The sequence below is a fragment of the Haliaeetus albicilla genome, chromosome Z, assembly GCF_947461875.1.
Source record: "Haliaeetus albicilla chromosome Z, bHalAlb1.1, whole genome shotgun sequence".
Classification (NCBI taxonomy): Eukaryota; Metazoa; Chordata; class Aves; order Accipitriformes; family Accipitridae; genus Haliaeetus; species Haliaeetus albicilla.
The window spans coordinates 52285963-52305202 of NC_091516.1; the positions used below are offsets into that span (position 1 = coordinate 52285963).

A 19240-nucleotide genomic window follows, 5' to 3' on the forward strand; every position below is an offset into this window, starting at 1 on the left:
GCTAATATTTCTATTCTACAGGTTGTGGGCTTCTGGCAGGGGTCGGGGCATGTTATGGTTGTGTAATTTCATTTAACACATGGCTTGGTCTGCTCAGTTATCAGCCTGTATGACTAAATCAGCTGTTGTTCAAAGTGCAAAAACTAAAATTGGTACAGGTGCTGAAAAAGAGCTGCTTGTGGTAAAAAAACCCAAATCATTAGTTTTCACAATATCTCATGCAGAAATAAATGACTTATCACTTGTGACTACTTTAAAAGGCTCTTTACTAAACAGTATATATTAAAAAAAAAAAGCAATATGAATCTTACTTTAACCCATTATGCACTACAAGCTCAAATGTTTAGCTGTGTATTGAAAGAAATTCTGGCACAAATGGATGCTGTTTACAGATGATCTTATTAAACTTGTATATCATTATTTTTTAGCGTGCGCATGTATTGTCTTTGTGATGCATATCCATCTCTATTGCACAAAAACTTCTTTGCTAACTCAAAATGTTTATCTAGAAGCAACAGAAGAAGTTTCACTGGACAGTCCAGAGAGGGATCCAATACTTTCACCAGAACCTACTCCTGCAATCACTCCTGTAACACCTACTACATTAGTAGCTCCCAGAATGGAATCGAAAAGTGTAACAGCCCCTGTGATTTTTGATAGATCCAGAGAAGAGGTACACAGTAAACTTCTAAATTATGAAAATGTCCTGTTTGTTTTTTGAAGTTTTTTCTTCTTTTAAAATCACAGTTCCTAAATGTTGACTCATGATCATCCTTTGCTAAGGAGAAGTATGTAAAAGAAGACCTATTCTGTTTATTTTGCATATAAAGTTTAGTGTGAATTTGACTCATGAAAATACCATAAGATTCATTACTTAGGTGATTATATTGGAGATCTGTAGTGTGAGGAGTAAGAAGCTTCATTCCTTCAGAGTAGATATTGTAAAAGTGTATGTTAGAGCAAGCCGTTAGCTCGATACAGCAGAAATGTTTGTGATATATAATAACTCTTACTAGCATGTTACAGGTTTCAGCTTGGATTTCTAAAGCTGTTGTTAATGGGGAAATGGAGGAAGCACTTTCTAGCATTATCCTGCATGCTAACAAACAGCTGAGGCTAATGGTGGTTTTAACATTGCTATTTACATTTGGCATTCCATTCAAATTGGGCATTGCTGAATGCCATTCATCCTGGAGTGTTTTCTTACTAGACAGTGGCTCTGCTAAATGAGTTTGCAAACAAGACTCAATGGTGGCTGCTTCCCCAGATACCACAAGATGGCATTTTATTCTGATTTTCCTCCCCTTTAGCCCTGGTACACTGTCCCTTCTTCCATGGTGTTTCTTAGTATCTCTGTTTTTATCAGTCTTCTGTGTATTACGTGAAAGATTATGAAATTCTGCATGATTAGAGTTCAGGCAAGTATCCGAAAATTCTCTGTTACTTTTCCCTTCCCAAGTTCTTCTGCTATGGATACCATTAATAAAAAGGAATATCTGTCCTTTCATTAGAGGCGTATGGAAACATCGCAAATGAGAGTGGTTTTTGAACCATTGTATCTGCTGGCATTGTAGGAGATACAATGAACATACCCCTAAGATAAGTATTTACTAAAAATTTTGAAGCCAACAAGTCCTGTGAAAAGGCTGCCATACTAAAAGCTTTTGCAGAAAGGCTTAAAACTAAAATCATAGAATCATAGATCATTTAGGTTGGCAAAGACTTTTAAGATCGAGTCCAACCGTAAACCTAACTCTGCCAGGTCCACCACATGAACTTTGTTGCAGTGACAGTCAATGTTAGAAATTATATTTACTTAGCACTGGATGGTGGGTCTGGAACAGTTTTTTAGTTGTACAAACGTACTGACTTCCTCCTTCCTCTATACCCTTATCCTTGTAACTATACATAATATGAATGCATATTACCTGATTATATATGGCATATCTTTTTCCTAGATTGAAGAGGAAGCAAATGGAGATTTATTTGATATAGAAATCAATGTATCTGACCCAGAGAAAGTTGGTAAGTTCCTTGAGCCTAGTAAGTCAGATGGTAGACTGTCTTATCCCTTGAAGACTGTTCTGAGATTTTAGCATGATTTCTTATTCTGTTATCTTTTGGCATTTTGAAGTATCTAAATGGAAAGCTATTTAATGTATATTTTGGAATAAAAAGTGTGTGGAGGGATTAAAATAACTTGACCTAGGATAAGTATCTTAATTTTCTTACAGGAGATGGCATGAATGCTTATATGGCATACAGAGTAACAACAAAGGTAACTAGTGCAACAAACGTTTGCAGATAACTTTGTATCGTAGCTAAGTAGATGGATCAGTAATTCATAACAATTTTTTTTTTTTTTTAAGACTTCACTTTCCATGTTCCACAAAAATGAATTCTCGGTTAAAAGAAGGTTCAGTGATTTTCTTGGCTTGCACAGCAAATTAGCAACAAAGTACATGCATATTGGTTACATTGTGCCTCCAGCTCCAGAAAAAAGTATTGTAGGTAAGTGTAGTGCCTGTAAAGTTGAATTTAAGCATGACATTCAAGTACTGTAATACAAATTAAGTATTTTGATATCTGTTGGGCTTGTAAAATAAATACATTTCTGTACAAATGTTACTTGCTGCTTATCAGGTGGTCCAAACTATTAAATATTCTTCCTGTTCTGTATTTGTTAAAAGTTCAGGTTAATTTGGAAAGGTATGTACTGGCCTCTTCCCAACTCAGGCTGGCATTGATAATAATAAGGACATTTGTTTTAATACATGGCTGCCTGTTTCTAACCTATCATTCTTTCTTCACTGTAGCCCTTCAAGAGCTGATTAGTCTATGAAAACAAAGACATTAAATGAAAGTTTTTTAACTTGTGCTGTTACCAGTTGCCTGCAATATGCAAAGCTTCATACATACTCTACCTTTCAAATACTTCAGTTTGTTTCTTTTGGTTATGGTGAACACTAAAACCCCTAGTTAATTCTTCAAACTTCTAATTCAGAAAACTCTTTTGAGTGATGCTAGTCTTCGTGAATGCCTTGAAGGATCAGATCCTTTCTTCATGAACTAAAAAGCATGCCTGATGCATTGAAGCAACTTCAGTTTTATAAGCTCTAAGTAGTAGAGGTTCTTTCAAAATAACTGAACATTTAAAACCATAAAACCTGTTGAAGTCTTTTGGCTTACCTCTATAAATAAGTGATTGGACTGTAGAACGCTGTTTGAGATGTAGGGAATGGCAGGACTTCTTTTTTGGTAGTTTAGTCTGTAAAGCTAATTGGAGCAGCAGCTTTTCATATGAGTAGGAATAGCCAGACTGAGTAGATGTAGGCAGCAGAAAGCTTGGGAAAATCATGCTTTTAATTCTGTGGAAAAGCACTGCATTTTTCAGTCTGTAAGATTGAAAATTTGATCAGCATTTTTGGTACTTCTTGAAAGTAATGTATGATTCTGTAATAACCAATTTTTCATGTAACAAGAATAAGTTTAATTACAAATGCTAACAGGGCTTATAAAGATGGAATGAGGCTTCTAGTCATGTCCTTTGGATGATACAACATTTAAGGCATTTATGACAGTGTGCAATTACATGAAAATGCAGTACTTGCATCACAAAGTCATCTGTAAGACAAAGCTTGGACTGGATTTGAAGTACCACTTGAACAAATCCAGCATAAATATTGATAGACCTGGAAGTGTGTAAAATGGTGGGACTTATTGCAGTGTAAGCAAGCACTGGCTGTCACTTCAGAACCTTGTATAGAGACTTTGTTAAGCTACGGATAAGTTGGGAAAACTCACAGACTCTGTAGGACATTTTCCAAAGAACATGAAACTCCTGCTTTAAACTTGGAACTTCAGTGCACCTGTGGTATTTAGTTCTGCCCCAAAATATGTAGTCCATACCTTTCTAATTGTGGAGAAAATAAGGGATTCTAGGCTGATTTAAAATGTGGCACCCTAAAGCAGAGAGCTGGCAAAACAGCTGAAAGTGAGATGGCATATTGTGTTTACATCACAGGTGTTTATTTTTAAAGTCTTAGTACAAAATATCATACATTCAGTGTTATGCAGTGTGTATTGTACAAAAGCCCTTAGTCTGTTCATTCTTTTACACTGTTGATAACACCTGGAGTTTTAAGCTCCCAAGTTTATTTTGGTGACTGGTGGGAGTGGCTCACACTTCAGACCTTAGCCACGAATTCAAGTCTTCAATTACTGGCTATGGAGCAACAGGATAAAACTGAGTCAGTGGTGAGCTAGAGTTGGACGTTCATCCAAACTGATGAACTCACTACTTACATATATGTGTTGGAAAATCACGTTTTCCATTTTTAAGAAAATAATCTATTAAGTCATGGATCCTTTCCTGCAAAGGATTAGAATGTTTGGGCTACCGATACTGCCTTTACACTTGCATTTAAATAGGCTTATATTAGCAGCAAAAGAAACCTGACATGATATCTAGAAATAACTGCCAATATCACAAGTTAAGAATTCCTCATATTGGTCATTTGATTACATATTCAGTTTTTTTCCTATGAACTTCTGTTGCTATCAAATGTGAAGGATCTTTTGAATTAAACTGCAGCATTTTGTGCTTTCTGCAGTGAAATATTAATAAATAGTAATACTCTAATGCAAAAAGATGAGGCATGTGAATTACCTCACTTTTGTTTCAATACTTTAATCCTTGCAATTAAAGACACACTCAATTTTACAGATAAATTTGTGGATTTACAGTTACATTACACTGTGTAGTATACCTTTGGAAAAAAAAAGTGCCCATCAGATTTATTTTCATCATGTTACAGAGAAGGGAAAAACTAAGGCTTCACTGAGAGGTTAAGGGTCCCTCCTTATTCCTGTAGGGATGCTGTTTGTCCCCTCCGTGGGTTACTCTGTGAAACTTCTAAAGCCAGAAGGGAGATGGGGTGAGGAACAACTTTGGGAACTGTTGACCTAGCAGATCACAGAGTACATATTCAGAATCTCAGACTTAGAACTTTTAGCTGGAGAAGCACAGAACTAACAGAGCAGGAATACACTACAGGTAGAAATAAGATGTTTGGACTGGATCGTAACATACCTCTCCTGTGTTTTAGGAAATAATAATTATGAATGTTCAGTGTTTCCTGGTGGTTTTTAATAGGACTCAGGTTCCTAATCTCTCTGAGTTTGGGTCTTTAGCATGAAAAATATTGACCTCAGTCTGACAGTTTTAGAGTTCTTCCATTGCTGAGGTTGAATGTATTTCCCATACCACGATCTATTAGTACTCTGGCTCCCCTGTCATAGTTTTTTGGCCACTCTTGACTTGGGCAGAGGAAGTGACATAAAGCTGCATACATGTTATACTGCTAATTTTATTCTCCATTTGGTTTGTAGTTGTTCATATGCTTCAGAATTTTCAGAGCTGGTTAGTTTGCCTTAGTTGACTGAAAAACTCTTAGAACTTAAAAAAGTAATAGAATGAAAATATTGGTAATAAGCTTACCAATTAACAGGCTCATAACCTGAGCTTTATTTTCCTGTTCTGCTTTATTTGGGTAACTGTTGTCTTCTTCTGAACATAAGTGACCAGTAAGACTCTGATCTTCATTTAGATTGTCTTAAAAAATGCAAATTAAACTAGTTTTTTGTAACTTATAGTCACAATTAATATATTACAGGAAATTGTGTATTTCACAGAGCTGCTTCCACAAAACCATGCAGCATGCAGTGTTGATATTTTCTCCTGTTCCTGTCTAGTGTTTTTCATTGTAATTTGACTTAAATACATAAACTTAGGTGAGCTATATCTTCTAATCACATCAATTATGTTCATGATTTATTTATGATAAAATAAAATCAATATGATGCTATTTTCTTCAAAGGCATGACCAAGGTTAAAGTAGGCAAGGAAGATTCTTCATCTACTGAATTTGTAGAGAAAAGAAGAGCAGCGCTAGAAAGGTAATGTATATATCTAACGAAAACTTGTTTGGCCTCAGAATGACTTGTAATATGCTACATGGGCTCTGTATTTGGGCTCTGGGCCATCTGTGCTTAGAAGGACACTGGAGGCTTTATGCTGCTGCCAAATTTCTCTGCAGAAATGGAATAATTCCCATTAGTAACGGGAATTGCAGCCTTATTCATTGAGAGGATTATAGCTAACTCTTTCCAAACTGGTTGGTGCTTAAAATTAAGGTTGCAGAGATTCAGTAAGTAAAACTTTATCAGCTTACTTAGGCATTTTGGGTTTAAGGAATTAGGGCACTTCAGTATATCTGTGTTGTGGTTTAACCCCAGTCAGCAACTAAGCACCGCGTACCTGCTCACTCACTCCGCCCACCACCCAGTGGGATGGGGGAGAGAATTGGGAAGAAACAAGTAAGACTTATGGGTTCAGATAAGAACAGTTTAGTTGAACAGAAAGGAAGAAAATAATAATGATAATAATTACAATAATAAAATGACAATAATAAAATAACTGGAATATACAAAACAAGTGATGCACAACAGAATTGCTCACCACTCGCTCACTGATGCCCAGTTAGTTCCCGAGCAGTGATCCCCCAAGCCAACTCCCCCCAGTTTATATACTGGGCATGATGTCACATGGTATGGAATACCCCTTTGGCCAGTTTGGGTCAGCTGTCCTGGCTGTGTCCCCTCACAACTTCTTGTGCCCCTCCAGCCTTCTCGCTGTCTGGGCATGAGAAGCTGAAAAATCCTTGACTTCATCTGAACACTACTTAGCAACAACTGAAAACATCAGTGTATTAGCAACATTATTCTCATACTAAATCCAAAACATAGCACTATACCAGCTACTAGAAAGAAAATTAACTCTTATCACAGCTGAAACCAGGACAATGTGTTACACAGAAAATCAACTGTTGGGCAGAGAGATGGGAGAAAGACCTTCAGTCACTTGGAAGTAAAATGACCTTCTGATACTTACAGTACATTGATGTGACTAGCTGAATTTTGGCATGAGAGAGATTGACATATTGAACATAATCAGCTCATTTCTCCAAGATTTCCTTTAATTCTAAAACAAGTCAGCCAGAATTATCTGTAACAAAAAGCCTGTCCACTGCACTGTACAAGAATGTTTTAACAAGCTCATCTGTTTTTTTCTGGCATAAATTGGCTGTTATTAGAGGAGGAGGACTTCACTCAGCTGTTGAAAATACGAAGTACAGTATTTTATCACTGTGCAACATGCAATTATGGCAGGCCCCACTTTAAGGAGTTTCTGGTGTAAAGAAACTATATTAGAAACCACTGCCCACACCTCTGGTGTGTTATGTTGTGGTATGGAGTGCATGGGGCTGCATCATTTTCAGTCAAAAGTTCCAGATTTTGTGGCAGCCTTACTGGAGTAAGGATTCAGTGAATGTTTCAACGGATTAGCGGTCCTAGCTTGTAACTCTGTGTAGGACTTAGCCTAAGTGTTTGTTGGAGGAAGGTGACAGATTGCATACATATGGTTTGGAGAGTCACAGAGAGGCAAAGGACTGAAGGGGCATGGAGACTGAAGTATCATCTGACCCTTTAGACGTGACTTTTTAAGAGTATTCAAGCCCCATTAGATCACGAGGGAAACTGTGTGCTGCATTGTACCCATTTTTTAGATGAAGGACACTTTTCAATGCTGTCAGGCATGTTAAATCTGTTTTGTTATCTAATATTTTAATTTTTAAAATCATAGGTATCTACAACGAACAGTAAAACACCCAACCTTGTTACAGGATCCAGATTTGAGACAGTTCTTGGAAAGTTCCGAGGTATTTAAGTTTTTTTAAGTTGTCCTATTTGTTTCTAGATATGGTAACCTACAAAGCAATATATTCTCTTTGTACTGAGACGTAATCGCCTAAACTCAGATGAAATGAAATTGGATTGTACCCTTCATGGGATAGAATGGCAGAGGCTACTTAGGTAATGGTGTGCCTCTGCCTCGGATAAAACTTGGAGTGGTAATGACCAAAAGCTATTTGCTGTTCAGCGATTTCTCAAGTGAGTTGGTCTGTCCAGTTCTGAGTGAAGCTTGTCATACGTGGTGAAAACCCATAATTGATGTTACTGATTGTTAAATAAGATCAAGAATTAAACTGGCTTGGAAGCAGCTCTCTTGCCTCTAGGAGTCCAGCTTGAGGTGTATTGGTAGGATAATGTGAAAGTGCTAGCAGTGCTGCAGGCCAGGCTAGATGTTTTGTGAATAGAGGACTTCAGTCACTTGTGCTATCAGTTTGGTACCTTTCGCAATATTAAATATACTGTTAAAGATACATAATATCTCTTTATAAATGTACATAGTGGATTCAGTGTAATACTGAACTGTCCTTTGGCCAATGTCAGTATCTTAGTTGTACTAATAAGTCACAGCGACCTCGATACTGACAAAAACATCGTTGATAGATAACTTACAGTGGATTTGTCAATGCTGCTGATAGAGAAAACATCTCATGGAGGGTAAATGGTCTGACATAGGGGCCATCTTGTATGGTGTATTCAGACTAGCCTGAATAACAATATCAATTAAATTTAAAGTTTGTTAACTTACCCCTGAGGATTTCTAAGTACCTAAGCAAATACAGAGGTCTCTTGATATGCATGAGGTAGGTTTTGAAATCTGGCCTATATTGAAAAGCAAAAAGATACTAACCTTTTATAATCAGCACTCAGTGCAAATCTTGCATTACAATTAAATGTGTTACAGAATTTCTTTCATCTAATTTGTTGTAAATCTAAGCTTTTCTGTTCCTGTGGTGGCAGTTTGTTCTCTGTAGTGTATAGGTGGCTAGTTAGGACCTTTGGCTAGTGCATAATAACTTTGGACAAGTGGGTTGTTTGTTCCATTTAAATGTAAAAATGTAGAAGAAAAGTAAATAGTCTATATTTTTAAGTTTTCCTCTGGAGAATGTAAAAGTAGTAAATCTGAGAAATTAGATTCCACTATATTGAAACACATAGGAGTAAAGAAAACCCTATATCCTTTTCTTTCCCCCTTGTGCCCAGTTAAACCTCCATCCTTTTAACCAGTCCGTTTGCCCTTATTTGTCATTCAATTCCAGCTGCCGAGAGCGGTTAACACCCAGGCTCTGAGTGGAGCAGGAATATTGAGGATGGTGAACAAGGCTGCCGATGCTGTCAACAAAATGACAATCAAGATGAATGAATCGGATGCAGTAAGAGCTGATTTTTTGGCTTGAATAATGAGACAAATTAATGAGCCTCAACAATTGCATTTTAAAGCTGTAGAAGTAGAAAATGGGTTATTAATTTGCTTATTGGCTGGAATTCTTAGCTGTATCAGTTGACCACCCTGGAAGTATGTGGATAATTTGCTTCTTTAGAACCAGAAATGTTCTTGGTAATCTAATTTGTAATGCTTGACTCTTTCATCTTTTGTCAGTGGTTTGAAGAAAAACAGCAGCAATTTGAGAATCTGGATCAGCAACTTAGGAAACTTCATGCCAGTGTCGAAGCATTAGTCTGCCACAGAAAAGGTAACTTTATTTTTATGTGGCTGCATGAACTGAAGTGCTTAGAACTTTAGGAAATGGTGATGAAACAAGAGCTTAGTATGTCAGAGCTCTTAACTAATGAGTTATGCAGTATATTTTAATGCTAATATATTCTAATTGTACCTTTTAGTTTACAGTGCCCTAGCATTTTTCTATAGCTGTTTTTAATCTTAATTTTAACCAGAATATCTGCCATTCCTAAAGTCACTGTACTGATTTAGCATATTTATCTTTTTTTTGCAGAGATTCAGTACCATCTCTAGCAAGTAATTCTACTACAGTAGACATCCATAAATGTATCTGTAGGTCTCATGGCAAGAGTAGTTTCCTTCTGAACAAAAAGCGTCTGCGTAAATCCATTTAAATATCTTTTGGTTCAGTGTTGTTCTGTTAACTAAGTTTAAGCTCTCAAACAGGAATTTACTATTCTTAACTTGGTCCACATAATGATACATCATCAAGTTACTGTTAAGGTAAACTTTTCTGGAAAGATAACTAGTCTCAGAATGTCGGCTTTTGGTTTACTTATTTTAGAGAGAAGCAAAGCCTGTAAGTTTACATTTTAATCACCTGTGCTGCTGTTTTGTCAAAGATTGCTTTCCATCAGATGATTTTTAAAAAACTAAACCACTAAAACTTTGATTTGTAGTTCAAGGAAGACCATAAATGTGCCTTCTGACACTACTGTGTTATGTAAAAGTATAGGGTCACCTTCCAGCTCTACACTTTCAAAAGTATATGAAAATGTCACAAGTTGCTTTCTCATATATCAGGAATTATTCTCTATAGTAAAAATCTTTAGCCAGATGTCCTCAAGGCTAAGGAGTATTGTAATAAGAAATGGAAAATGGAAGTGTTTGTTTACTGTTGATTTGACACCTGCTTATAGGTCTGAAGAATTGGTTTTGCTTTGGTTTTTTTTTTTTTGAAGAGTTGTGCTTAAATTGTAAGGGTTTGGAATATTTGAAGACATTTTGCTTCTACAAACATTTCAGGTGTTCTAATGATTCCACAGAAGCAGCATGGTTGCAAACAAACCTGCACTTTTAATCCTGAAGCAATTTGGATTAAACATTTGCTCAAAGTTCCTTTATAGGACTAAACTTTGTACAGGATGACTTACATGGGATTTGATGAGACAATTGCCCTAGTATTTGTTAATAAATAAGCTCAAAACTTGACATTCATAGATGCCAAACATGCTGGTATGTGGGTTTTTTTTTTTTCTTTTAAGGCATGTCAGAATGTGGCAATACATTACAGTATGCACAGTTAAAGGCACTTTAGTCAATAAAAAAGTCCAACAGAAATAAATTCCATTCATGGGGGTGGTGGTTTTGTGAAATAGTTAGGGTTTTTTCCCACTCTGAACTGCATGGAACAACTGTGCTGTAGACCTGTTAAAATTTTTTTGGATTTGCTATGTAGGTGACTTGGCTTTTGTTTTGTGGGCTTGCTTTTTCTCTGAACTAGGCAGTTGGATAATAGCAAAGTGACAGTTTTTTCCATGTCTTTTGGTAGACAGAGTAGGCATGACATTAACAGGCTCAGCAAAACATTTACTTGTGCAGATTTTCTTTGTGCAGGAGTTGTTCTCCTACATGTGGTTTCATTGTGATCTTGTGTATTTTATCATGAGCTTTAGGAAATGCAGCTAATATTTTCCAGTTGGTGAAGTTAGGGTTGAAATAGGGCAGAGGTCTCTGCTCCACTGATCTATGCTACATAGTAATGTAACAAATTATCTATATTGTACTGAACATTACTTCTGTATTTCAGAGCTTTCAGCCAACATAGCTGCCTTTGCTAAAAGTGCTGCCATGTTAGGTAATTCTGAGGACCACACTGCTCTGTCTAGAGCTTTGTCTCAGCTTGCAGAGGTTGAGGAGAAGATAGATCAATTGCATCAAGAACAAGCTTTTGCTGATTTCTATGTGTTCGCAGAACTTCTTGGTGATTACATTCGTCTCATTGCTGCAGTAAAAGTGAGTACTACTAGGAAAAATACTGATTTTTGTGTTTAAAGTCATATTCCTCAACTTGTACATTTAGGGTAAATGAATGTGTGCATTTGCACACATCATAACACAGTCAAGACTAAGTTTTTGCCTGAAGTTTTAGCTGAGTAAAATGAATGCATCCATGATCAGTTATTCCAATGATAAAAATGGTTGTGATCAAAATTAGGAGTGGATTAATAAGATACAGACAAAATGTAAGTGGTGAACACCTTCTACGTTGAGCAGTACTAATTGTACACAGTATTTGGGGATGCCATACACTGCTGTGACTAAGCATAATGTACTTGTTTCTTTCAGGTTACTTATTTTTACAGTATGCCCATAACTTTTCAAGAACATAATTTGGCTGTATTTGGTAGATAGCCAATAGTTTCTGTAAATAAGAAACAAATACAATTTGTGGATCTATATGTCATTAAAGAAAATACTTAATTTTGGTGTAAGTTATGCTGCATAACATAATTAGGTTTTGACATGGGAAGGTGTGTCTATGACTTTTATCCAGAAATAGCTTTGAACTTGCTACGTTGCTGGGAATATATGTTTTTCCTTCTAGTTTCCTTTTTTTTTCCCCCCATATGTGTACTTTAATTCTGCTGCATTAGTCCATTGCTAACAAAAATGTATTGCTGAATATGCATGTAATCTATATGCATGAAAAGTTCGCTAGAATCTGCATTTAGAGAAGTATTTGCATAATAGAGCACTTTGTAGTTGTTGTTTTGGTACTGGTTTGATGGAATGAGGAACATAAAATGGTCTGGAGCACTAAGGTGACTGCTCTGAAAAGGCTTCTTGAATATTCTGTTATTTGTGTGTCCTGGTTTCAGCTGGGATAGAGTTAATGGTCTTCCTAGTAGCTGGTACAGTGCTATGTTTTGAGTTCAGTATGAGAAGAATGTTGATAACACTGATGTTTTCAGTTGTTGCTACCTAGCGTTTAGTCTAAAGTCAAGGATTTTTCAGCTTCTCATGCCCAGCCAGTGAGAAAGGGCACAAGAAGTTGGCACAGGACACAGCCAGGGCAGCTGACCCAAACTGGCCAACGGTGTATTCCATACCATGGGACGTCCCATCTAGTTTAGGAACTGGGAAGTGGGGGCGGGGAATCGCCGCTCAGGGACTGGCTGGGTGTCGGTCGGCGGGTGGTGAGCAATTGCCCTGCGCATCATTTGTACATTCCAATCCTTTTATTATTGCTGTTGTCATTTTATTAGTGCAATCATTATCATTATTAGTTTCTTCTTTTCTGTTCTATTAAACTGTTCTTATCTCAACCCACGGGTTTTGCTTCTTTTCCCGATTTTCTCCCCCATCCCACTGGGGGGAGGGGGGGGAGTGAGTGAGCAGCTGTGTGGGGCTTAGTTGCTGGCTGGGGTTAAACCATAACATAGTGGAAGGTATTGAGCTGTGCAAGCATGCCGTCAAATGAAATGCAAGACGACATGTGGTGGGCATAGTGACGTTTCTTTGAGTATACTTGTTCCAGCTTTATCCAGAATTACCTTTTCCTACTAGGAATTTAGCTCTAACAATTCCAGTTGTTTAATAAATTTGTCTATCCTTACAGGGTGTGTTTGATCATCGAATGAAATGCTGGCAGAAGTGGCAAGATGCTCAGGTCACTTTGCAAAAAAAACGTGAAGCTGAAGCAAAGCTCCAACTTGCCAACAAACCTGATAAATTGCAGCAAGCTAAAGATGAGATAAAGGAGGTAATGTCTGTTATCAAACATTATTTTGGAGGTCAGACTTTCTGCATTAACTCATTCATTCTGCATTAATGCACTACTTTATAGCATTTTTATTTACAAATCACTTACTCATTTGCTGTTTTCCATATTTACTGAAATTGTTAAAAAGAATTTATTTAAAATATTAAATGTATGCAATTGTTACTTATTGTAAGATCTGTAAGGCAGTTAATACTGTCTCTACAGAGTCTGGGAGATGGGAGGAGGGGAACATGGACAAGTTAAATAATGCTTTTAACTGTTAACAGAATGCTTGGGTAGGCAGAGAAGCATCTCTTGGCTTCTAAAGCTAAAATCCAGCTAAGATAACTAATGGAGAACTGTTCCCATGTTTTGCTTAATTATGCAGCATATCTACCCATATATATATAACTAATGGAGAACTGTTCCCATGTTTTGCTTAATTATGTAGCATATCTACCCATATATATATATATATATGTATGTATATATGGTGTAATTTCAGTAAAAATAAATCTAACATGTTGAAGTGTCATAATTTATACACTTTTTCTATCATGCTTCACTAAGGAAATTGAAGAGGTAGGACAACTTAATTATTTAACATTAATGCATTCTAATTACACACCAATATTCTCCCATTAAATAATGGGAGAACATCATTACAGATTTCAAGCTCTCTTACACAGTTACTTTGTTTGGTTTCCTCATTGGTCACTAACCACATGCTGCTTTGTTCCTTCTGCTCTTCAATATATTTTGCATACAGTGTTGAAGTTACTCATTAACTTGGCTTTCTTTTTCTTAAAAAAGGCTTTTGTTTACTGGGAAAACTTAGTGTCACTCTTGTGTGACCACGTTCTTGCTGGTTGCCTCTCTTGATGTCACCCATCCATCCACAATACAAGTGAGCTGGAATGCCTTGCTGAAAATACTTCCTGAGTATTGGAAGTAGTAGGAAATACTTGGTGATCCTTTCCTAGTCTCAGTATTAAAAGAATTAATTATGTTGTTCCTGAAGATTTATTTTTCCTACTTTATTGGATGATTAGAGAAGGTTGTTAGTAAAGCCACAATTTGAATGTGCTGATTGAAGTTATTGCTGCCATTGAAATATGTTCAGAGTTGCTGAATTCTGTAATAGTAGTCCCTTCTGGCAGAGAAACTGCAAAGTGGAAGCCTACACAGCTTGAGCTTCATCCATGACTTAGTTGCTTTTTGCCAATAAAAGGCCAAAGAACAGTCCTAGAAACAGCATACTGAATAAGGAGAAATTTCTTTTTGTCAGAAACTGTAAGATGGCAGACTATTCTCTAGTGATAATTCGTATAGGACCTGGCATTTGGACATGATGAAACTGTGGGATGTTGGATCCATTAGGCCTATAGAAGCTTTCACTGAAGTCATAGGCCCCTCTAGTTGCTGTGGTAGGAAGGCACAGGCAGTCTTAATCTACCTTTTCCTTGGCTGAGTTTTGTATTGTTTCAGTTATTAGATAACTCTCCAGGCTGTTCTTTCGTGAAGGACATCCTATTATGACTTACTGCATAGCTTCATAATGTATATCTGAAAAGGCAGTAAGGGGACTCTGAATAAATATAAACTAAAAATATAAATACGTAGAAATCTGTTGGAACATAGATGATGTTCATCTCATACCACAATAGTAACTTGGCACTGCATCACAAAATGCTGTTGTGAATAAGTAGCACCCCTGGACTGCTAACAGGAATATGGTATATTGAAGTGTGTTGCTTCCCTGCTGCCCTTTTCTGAGGAAGATAAGTGTTACTGGATATATTGGCTCCCATGACTCAGTATATTGAGGTGAACAAATACAACTGCATTTTAAATATGGTAGCCTGCATGCATCTGAAGTGCGAGGCTCATAGCTTAAATCTAACAATATTAATAGGTGTATAAAAGCAGTTATAAGGTAGTGTAGATGATGATGATCTCTTATTGTGTAGCTGGATGTCTTTTCCCATAAACTAAGGAGAAACATAACCTAGTGTCATGTGCTGTTACATGAATGCCACACTCCCAGTATGGCAAAACCCCACAAGCAGCATCACTTCTTCTGAATTTTCCTTTTGTGCTCTTCTTAACTGCAATAACTTTTGTACTCCTGCTTTCTATGAAAACAGTTCCCACAGAACAAGAAAGCATGTGCTTTGGCTTGCTTAAGCAACATGCATTTGTTCTGACTGGAAAGCCAATAAACACATTCTCAATAGCTTGTCACCTGCAACAGAAACATGATAGAGATAATCATATACTTGACTATAGGCAGAGATGAAGATCTAGTCATCTCTTCTGGGATTAGGAAAGTACAGGGAACTGACTTTTGAGACTCTTCCACACTTGATGGGACAGGTAGTCACAGAAAACTTACAGGTTTAGATTCCTTTTATAGTGGTGTTTGTAAATGGAATAGCAGGTAAAGCTTTAGAGATCCTTTTCCCTTTTTGATGAATCTTTAAAGAAATGTTACTAAGTGTTCCTGAACAGCAATACTAAGATATTTTCACATTTCATCTACAGATAGCATTACCTTAAAGATACTATTGTTCTGATTTGATTACATCCTATTACACAAATCGTTACTTTGAGATTGTTGTTTTAAGACTCCCTTAAGTATGCCAAAAAAACCAAATAGGTCCTTTTCAGCTCTTGAGTGACTATCACTGATATACTAAAAAAAGTTCAGATACTGATAGACCGAATGGACAACACAAAGTCTTATTATCTCTGCATGTCTTTCCTTTGCCAGTGGGAGACAAAAGTTCAGCAAGGGGAAAAAGATTTTGAACAGATCTCCAAAACCATTCGCAAGGAAGTGGGAAGATTTGAGGCACGTATAATTTTGTCCAAGTAAATGACAGTTTTACTTTAGATAATATTGACATTCCAAGTAAAATTGGTTAAGAGGTTAATATGCCATAATTTATTTATTAACAGAAGGAACGAGTGAAAGACTTTAAAACTGTTATTATCGAGTACTTAGAGTCATTAGTGCAAACACAACAGCAGGTAAGATAAATTTCAAGTTTTGTACAAGTTAATATTTAATACCTTCCATATTAGGTTAGTTAAAAAAGACAGGCTTTAAGTATAGCAGTTTCTAAAACATAAAGAACTACTTCTAGTCTGTACTGTATTGTAGAATAACAGCGATTGCAGTTTCCCAGCTATTGCCATGCTCCCTTGCACAGCTCTAATTCAGGGAAGCAAGGGAGAAGCTCCCATAGGGATACGGGCAAGTGAAGGGTCTTGTCATCTTCTGAAACTGAAGTAATACTTTCACTTGTAGATTGGAGTAAATTGTATGAATATGTACTTTGACTGAAGAGACTTGAATACTTAAATGTTTAATGCTCTTTTTTAAAAGTATAAAATATTACTGAATATTGCGAAGCAGTAAAAGAGTTTCCAATGACTCAGAAGTAGACCTTGTTCTCAAAAGAGTGTCTAGAGGCTTTCCTTTGTTCTTTCAGGGAACATAGCCCTCTGGCTTTGTTTAATTTAAAAAAAAAAAAAAGTGGTACCCTTAGAGGTATGAATAGCAAACTGAGCTTGCAAACAAATTCTGTGTAACTGTATTCTATAGCATTGTGTACAATGTGTGGTAATGCCTCTGTTGCTATGAGCAGATTTGTCTATTTATTACTTATATTTTTTTCTTGCATTATGTAATAATGTAAATGGGTAGTATGAAGCACCTATGTTCTTACTTTGTCCGGTGGAGACAAGTTTACCACAAGAGGAAGAAGGTATATGTGTTTTCTGTTCCAACATTTAGTACTTAATAATGAGTGGTTTTCCCTTCTCTTCAAGCTAATAAAATACTGGGAGGCATTCCTACCTGAAGCCAAAGCCATCGCCTAAAAGAAGAATATTCCAAATGACAAGACACTCTGGATGTTTGTCCTGGATAAAACTAAACTCCACAGTGAAATCACTTTAAATCATCCAAATAAACCACTATATATTTTATGAATTAACATGTGGCTTTTTTATATACTACAGCATTTTATTAACAAGCTGCATGTCCTGACCCTCTTTGAAGTGGACTGTGGCATGATGTTCTGCAATACATTGCTGAATTGAACACTATTGTGTCTTAATACTTGCACTAAAATGTGCACTGCAAGGCCAGAAAGCTGATATTTTTTTCTTTACAATACAATGTTCTGTAGTATGTTTACCTGACCTTTATGAAACAAATTTAATTGCATTGATTAATGTTCACTTAAACATTCCTGTACAAAATCATGTTTTTGTGATTACAATAATAAAGGGATGTACCTTGTGAAACATTGAACACTCTGGGTTCGTGTCTGTAGATATTTACTGGTGTTCTTAGAAGTAGCATTTAAAACAAATTGAGATTATATCAAAGGCAGGAACAACATTTAGTAAAGAATGCTGGAGACGGTACTAAAGATCCACAAAAAAGTATTTGTGGTAAATTATTCTGTTTTTTAATTCTGAATCTCTTCATTACAGGTATTCTTTTCACCTGCAGTTATCACTGCTTTGGTAAACTGTAATGTGTTAATACTCATAGGGTCAAAAGACTGATGCTTGGACAACAGACAGGCATAAACCAAAATCTCTTCCAGGTGTTTTACAGAGCTTCTGAAGGGCTAAGATCACCAGCATGATCAAATACTGATGTCCTACTGGACTGATAAATTTCCTCAGTGGTCTCAGGATACAAAAAGAAAAAAAATCTTGCAATAATTCTGGTAATTGGGGAGTAAGAAAAGTAGGTAATTCAGCTGAGTGTTGTAAGCTAGTTGTAAGAGCTAGCGTTCTGCTTGGATTTTCTTGATTAGAAAATACATTTGCAGGGACCAGTTATATCTTTTTAAGAAATCAGAGTAGCTAAACATCTTTCTGAAATATACCATCTTAATATAGGATGTGTCTCCCTGACAGTTTAATGATATACTGAGCTTGTAAATGGCATGTATTAATATTGGTGGAAGGTATTAATATTAACAAATTTTAGATAAATGTCAATCATATAAAATACAAGAGAACCTGTTGCTTTCAGCTAATCTAAGACTGTAGGATAAGCCCATGAATTTGGATTGCTTGTGGTCAAGCATAAAGAAACACCCAATACTAATTCTGAACAGAATGGAAACCTAAATTCAGCTGGAAGATTATACACTGACTTATGCAATGAAACTGGTGTAAACTTTCCAGCTTAGAGTCTCCTATTGTTTCTGTACAGAGTTTTGTTGACTCAGTATTTCTAGGAATTTTGAGGAAACTAGTACAGAAACTTGTTAGTTTTAAAAAACATTTATCAACCCTTTATCAAGCATCTTTTTAAATGGTGAAATGCCAAAACCTTAAGCTTGTAATACCTTGTGCGTTAGTGTTTAAGTCATTTAGCTTGTAATTGCTTTTTGCAAAGCTCAAGTATGCAACAGGTTTATGATGAAGAAATGGATCTAGGCGTAACACTCTACTAAGTGTTACGATACACTTGACTTTGGCTTGCTGGGTGCAAATGAAAATTGACCAACAGCTCAACATTAAACTTCAGATTTGTTCCAGTGAGAGTGAAAGTGGGTACTTCCAGAATTAAAGACTCAGTTTGGACATGCAGAGCTCAAAATGGGTAAAGATAAACTTTCATGATTTTTTTTCTTTAAGTATTTTATCTAACTTTCTTAGCTGTTGATCTTTTTTTTTTTTCTTTCTTATTTTTTCTTCTAGCAGGATTGTAATTTGTTTGAATTATGGATCAGATTTCTTCTCTCTGTGATGAGAGAATGGGAAATAGCTTTTACATTAGTCTCCTAGCAGGGATTAGTGTGACTTTCTTTGTCTATACTAGACAACTGAAAACGAGAATGAGTTGTGTAGGTTTTTTTGTTTCTTAAAACGAGAAGCCTGTTGAAGAGCAAAAGGATAATAGCATTTCTGGAGTTCAGTGTCATAGAGGGTTGCTAATACAAAAA

The 19240-nt window shown here is 36.3% G+C and overlaps 1 protein-coding gene across 1 annotated transcript in view; it reads left to right on the plus strand.

Annotated features, from left to right (window-relative positions):
* Positions 1 to 17583, plus strand: part of SNX2 (sorting nexin 2) — a 36314-nt gene extending 18731 nt beyond the window's left edge. Inside the window, exons 3-15 of the mRNA XM_069776815.1 lie at positions 510 to 673; positions 1959 to 2025; positions 2235 to 2278; positions 2370 to 2511; positions 5880 to 5958; positions 7706 to 7781; positions 9072 to 9185; positions 9413 to 9506; positions 11304 to 11509; positions 13116 to 13259; positions 16033 to 16113; positions 16221 to 16292; positions 17097 to 17583. Of these exons, the coding sequence (XP_069632916.1) occupies positions 510 to 673; positions 1959 to 2025; positions 2235 to 2278; positions 2370 to 2511; positions 5880 to 5958; positions 7706 to 7781; positions 9072 to 9185; positions 9413 to 9506; positions 11304 to 11509; positions 13116 to 13259; positions 16033 to 16113; positions 16221 to 16292; positions 17097 to 17147 (1334 nt within the window). The 3' untranslated portion in view covers positions 17148 to 17583. The remainder of the gene's footprint in view (positions 1 to 509; positions 674 to 1958; positions 2026 to 2234; positions 2279 to 2369; positions 2512 to 5879; positions 5959 to 7705; positions 7782 to 9071; positions 9186 to 9412; positions 9507 to 11303; positions 11510 to 13115; positions 13260 to 16032; positions 16114 to 16220; positions 16293 to 17096) is intronic.
* The last annotated feature ends 1657 nt before the right edge of the window (positions 17584 to 19240 follow it).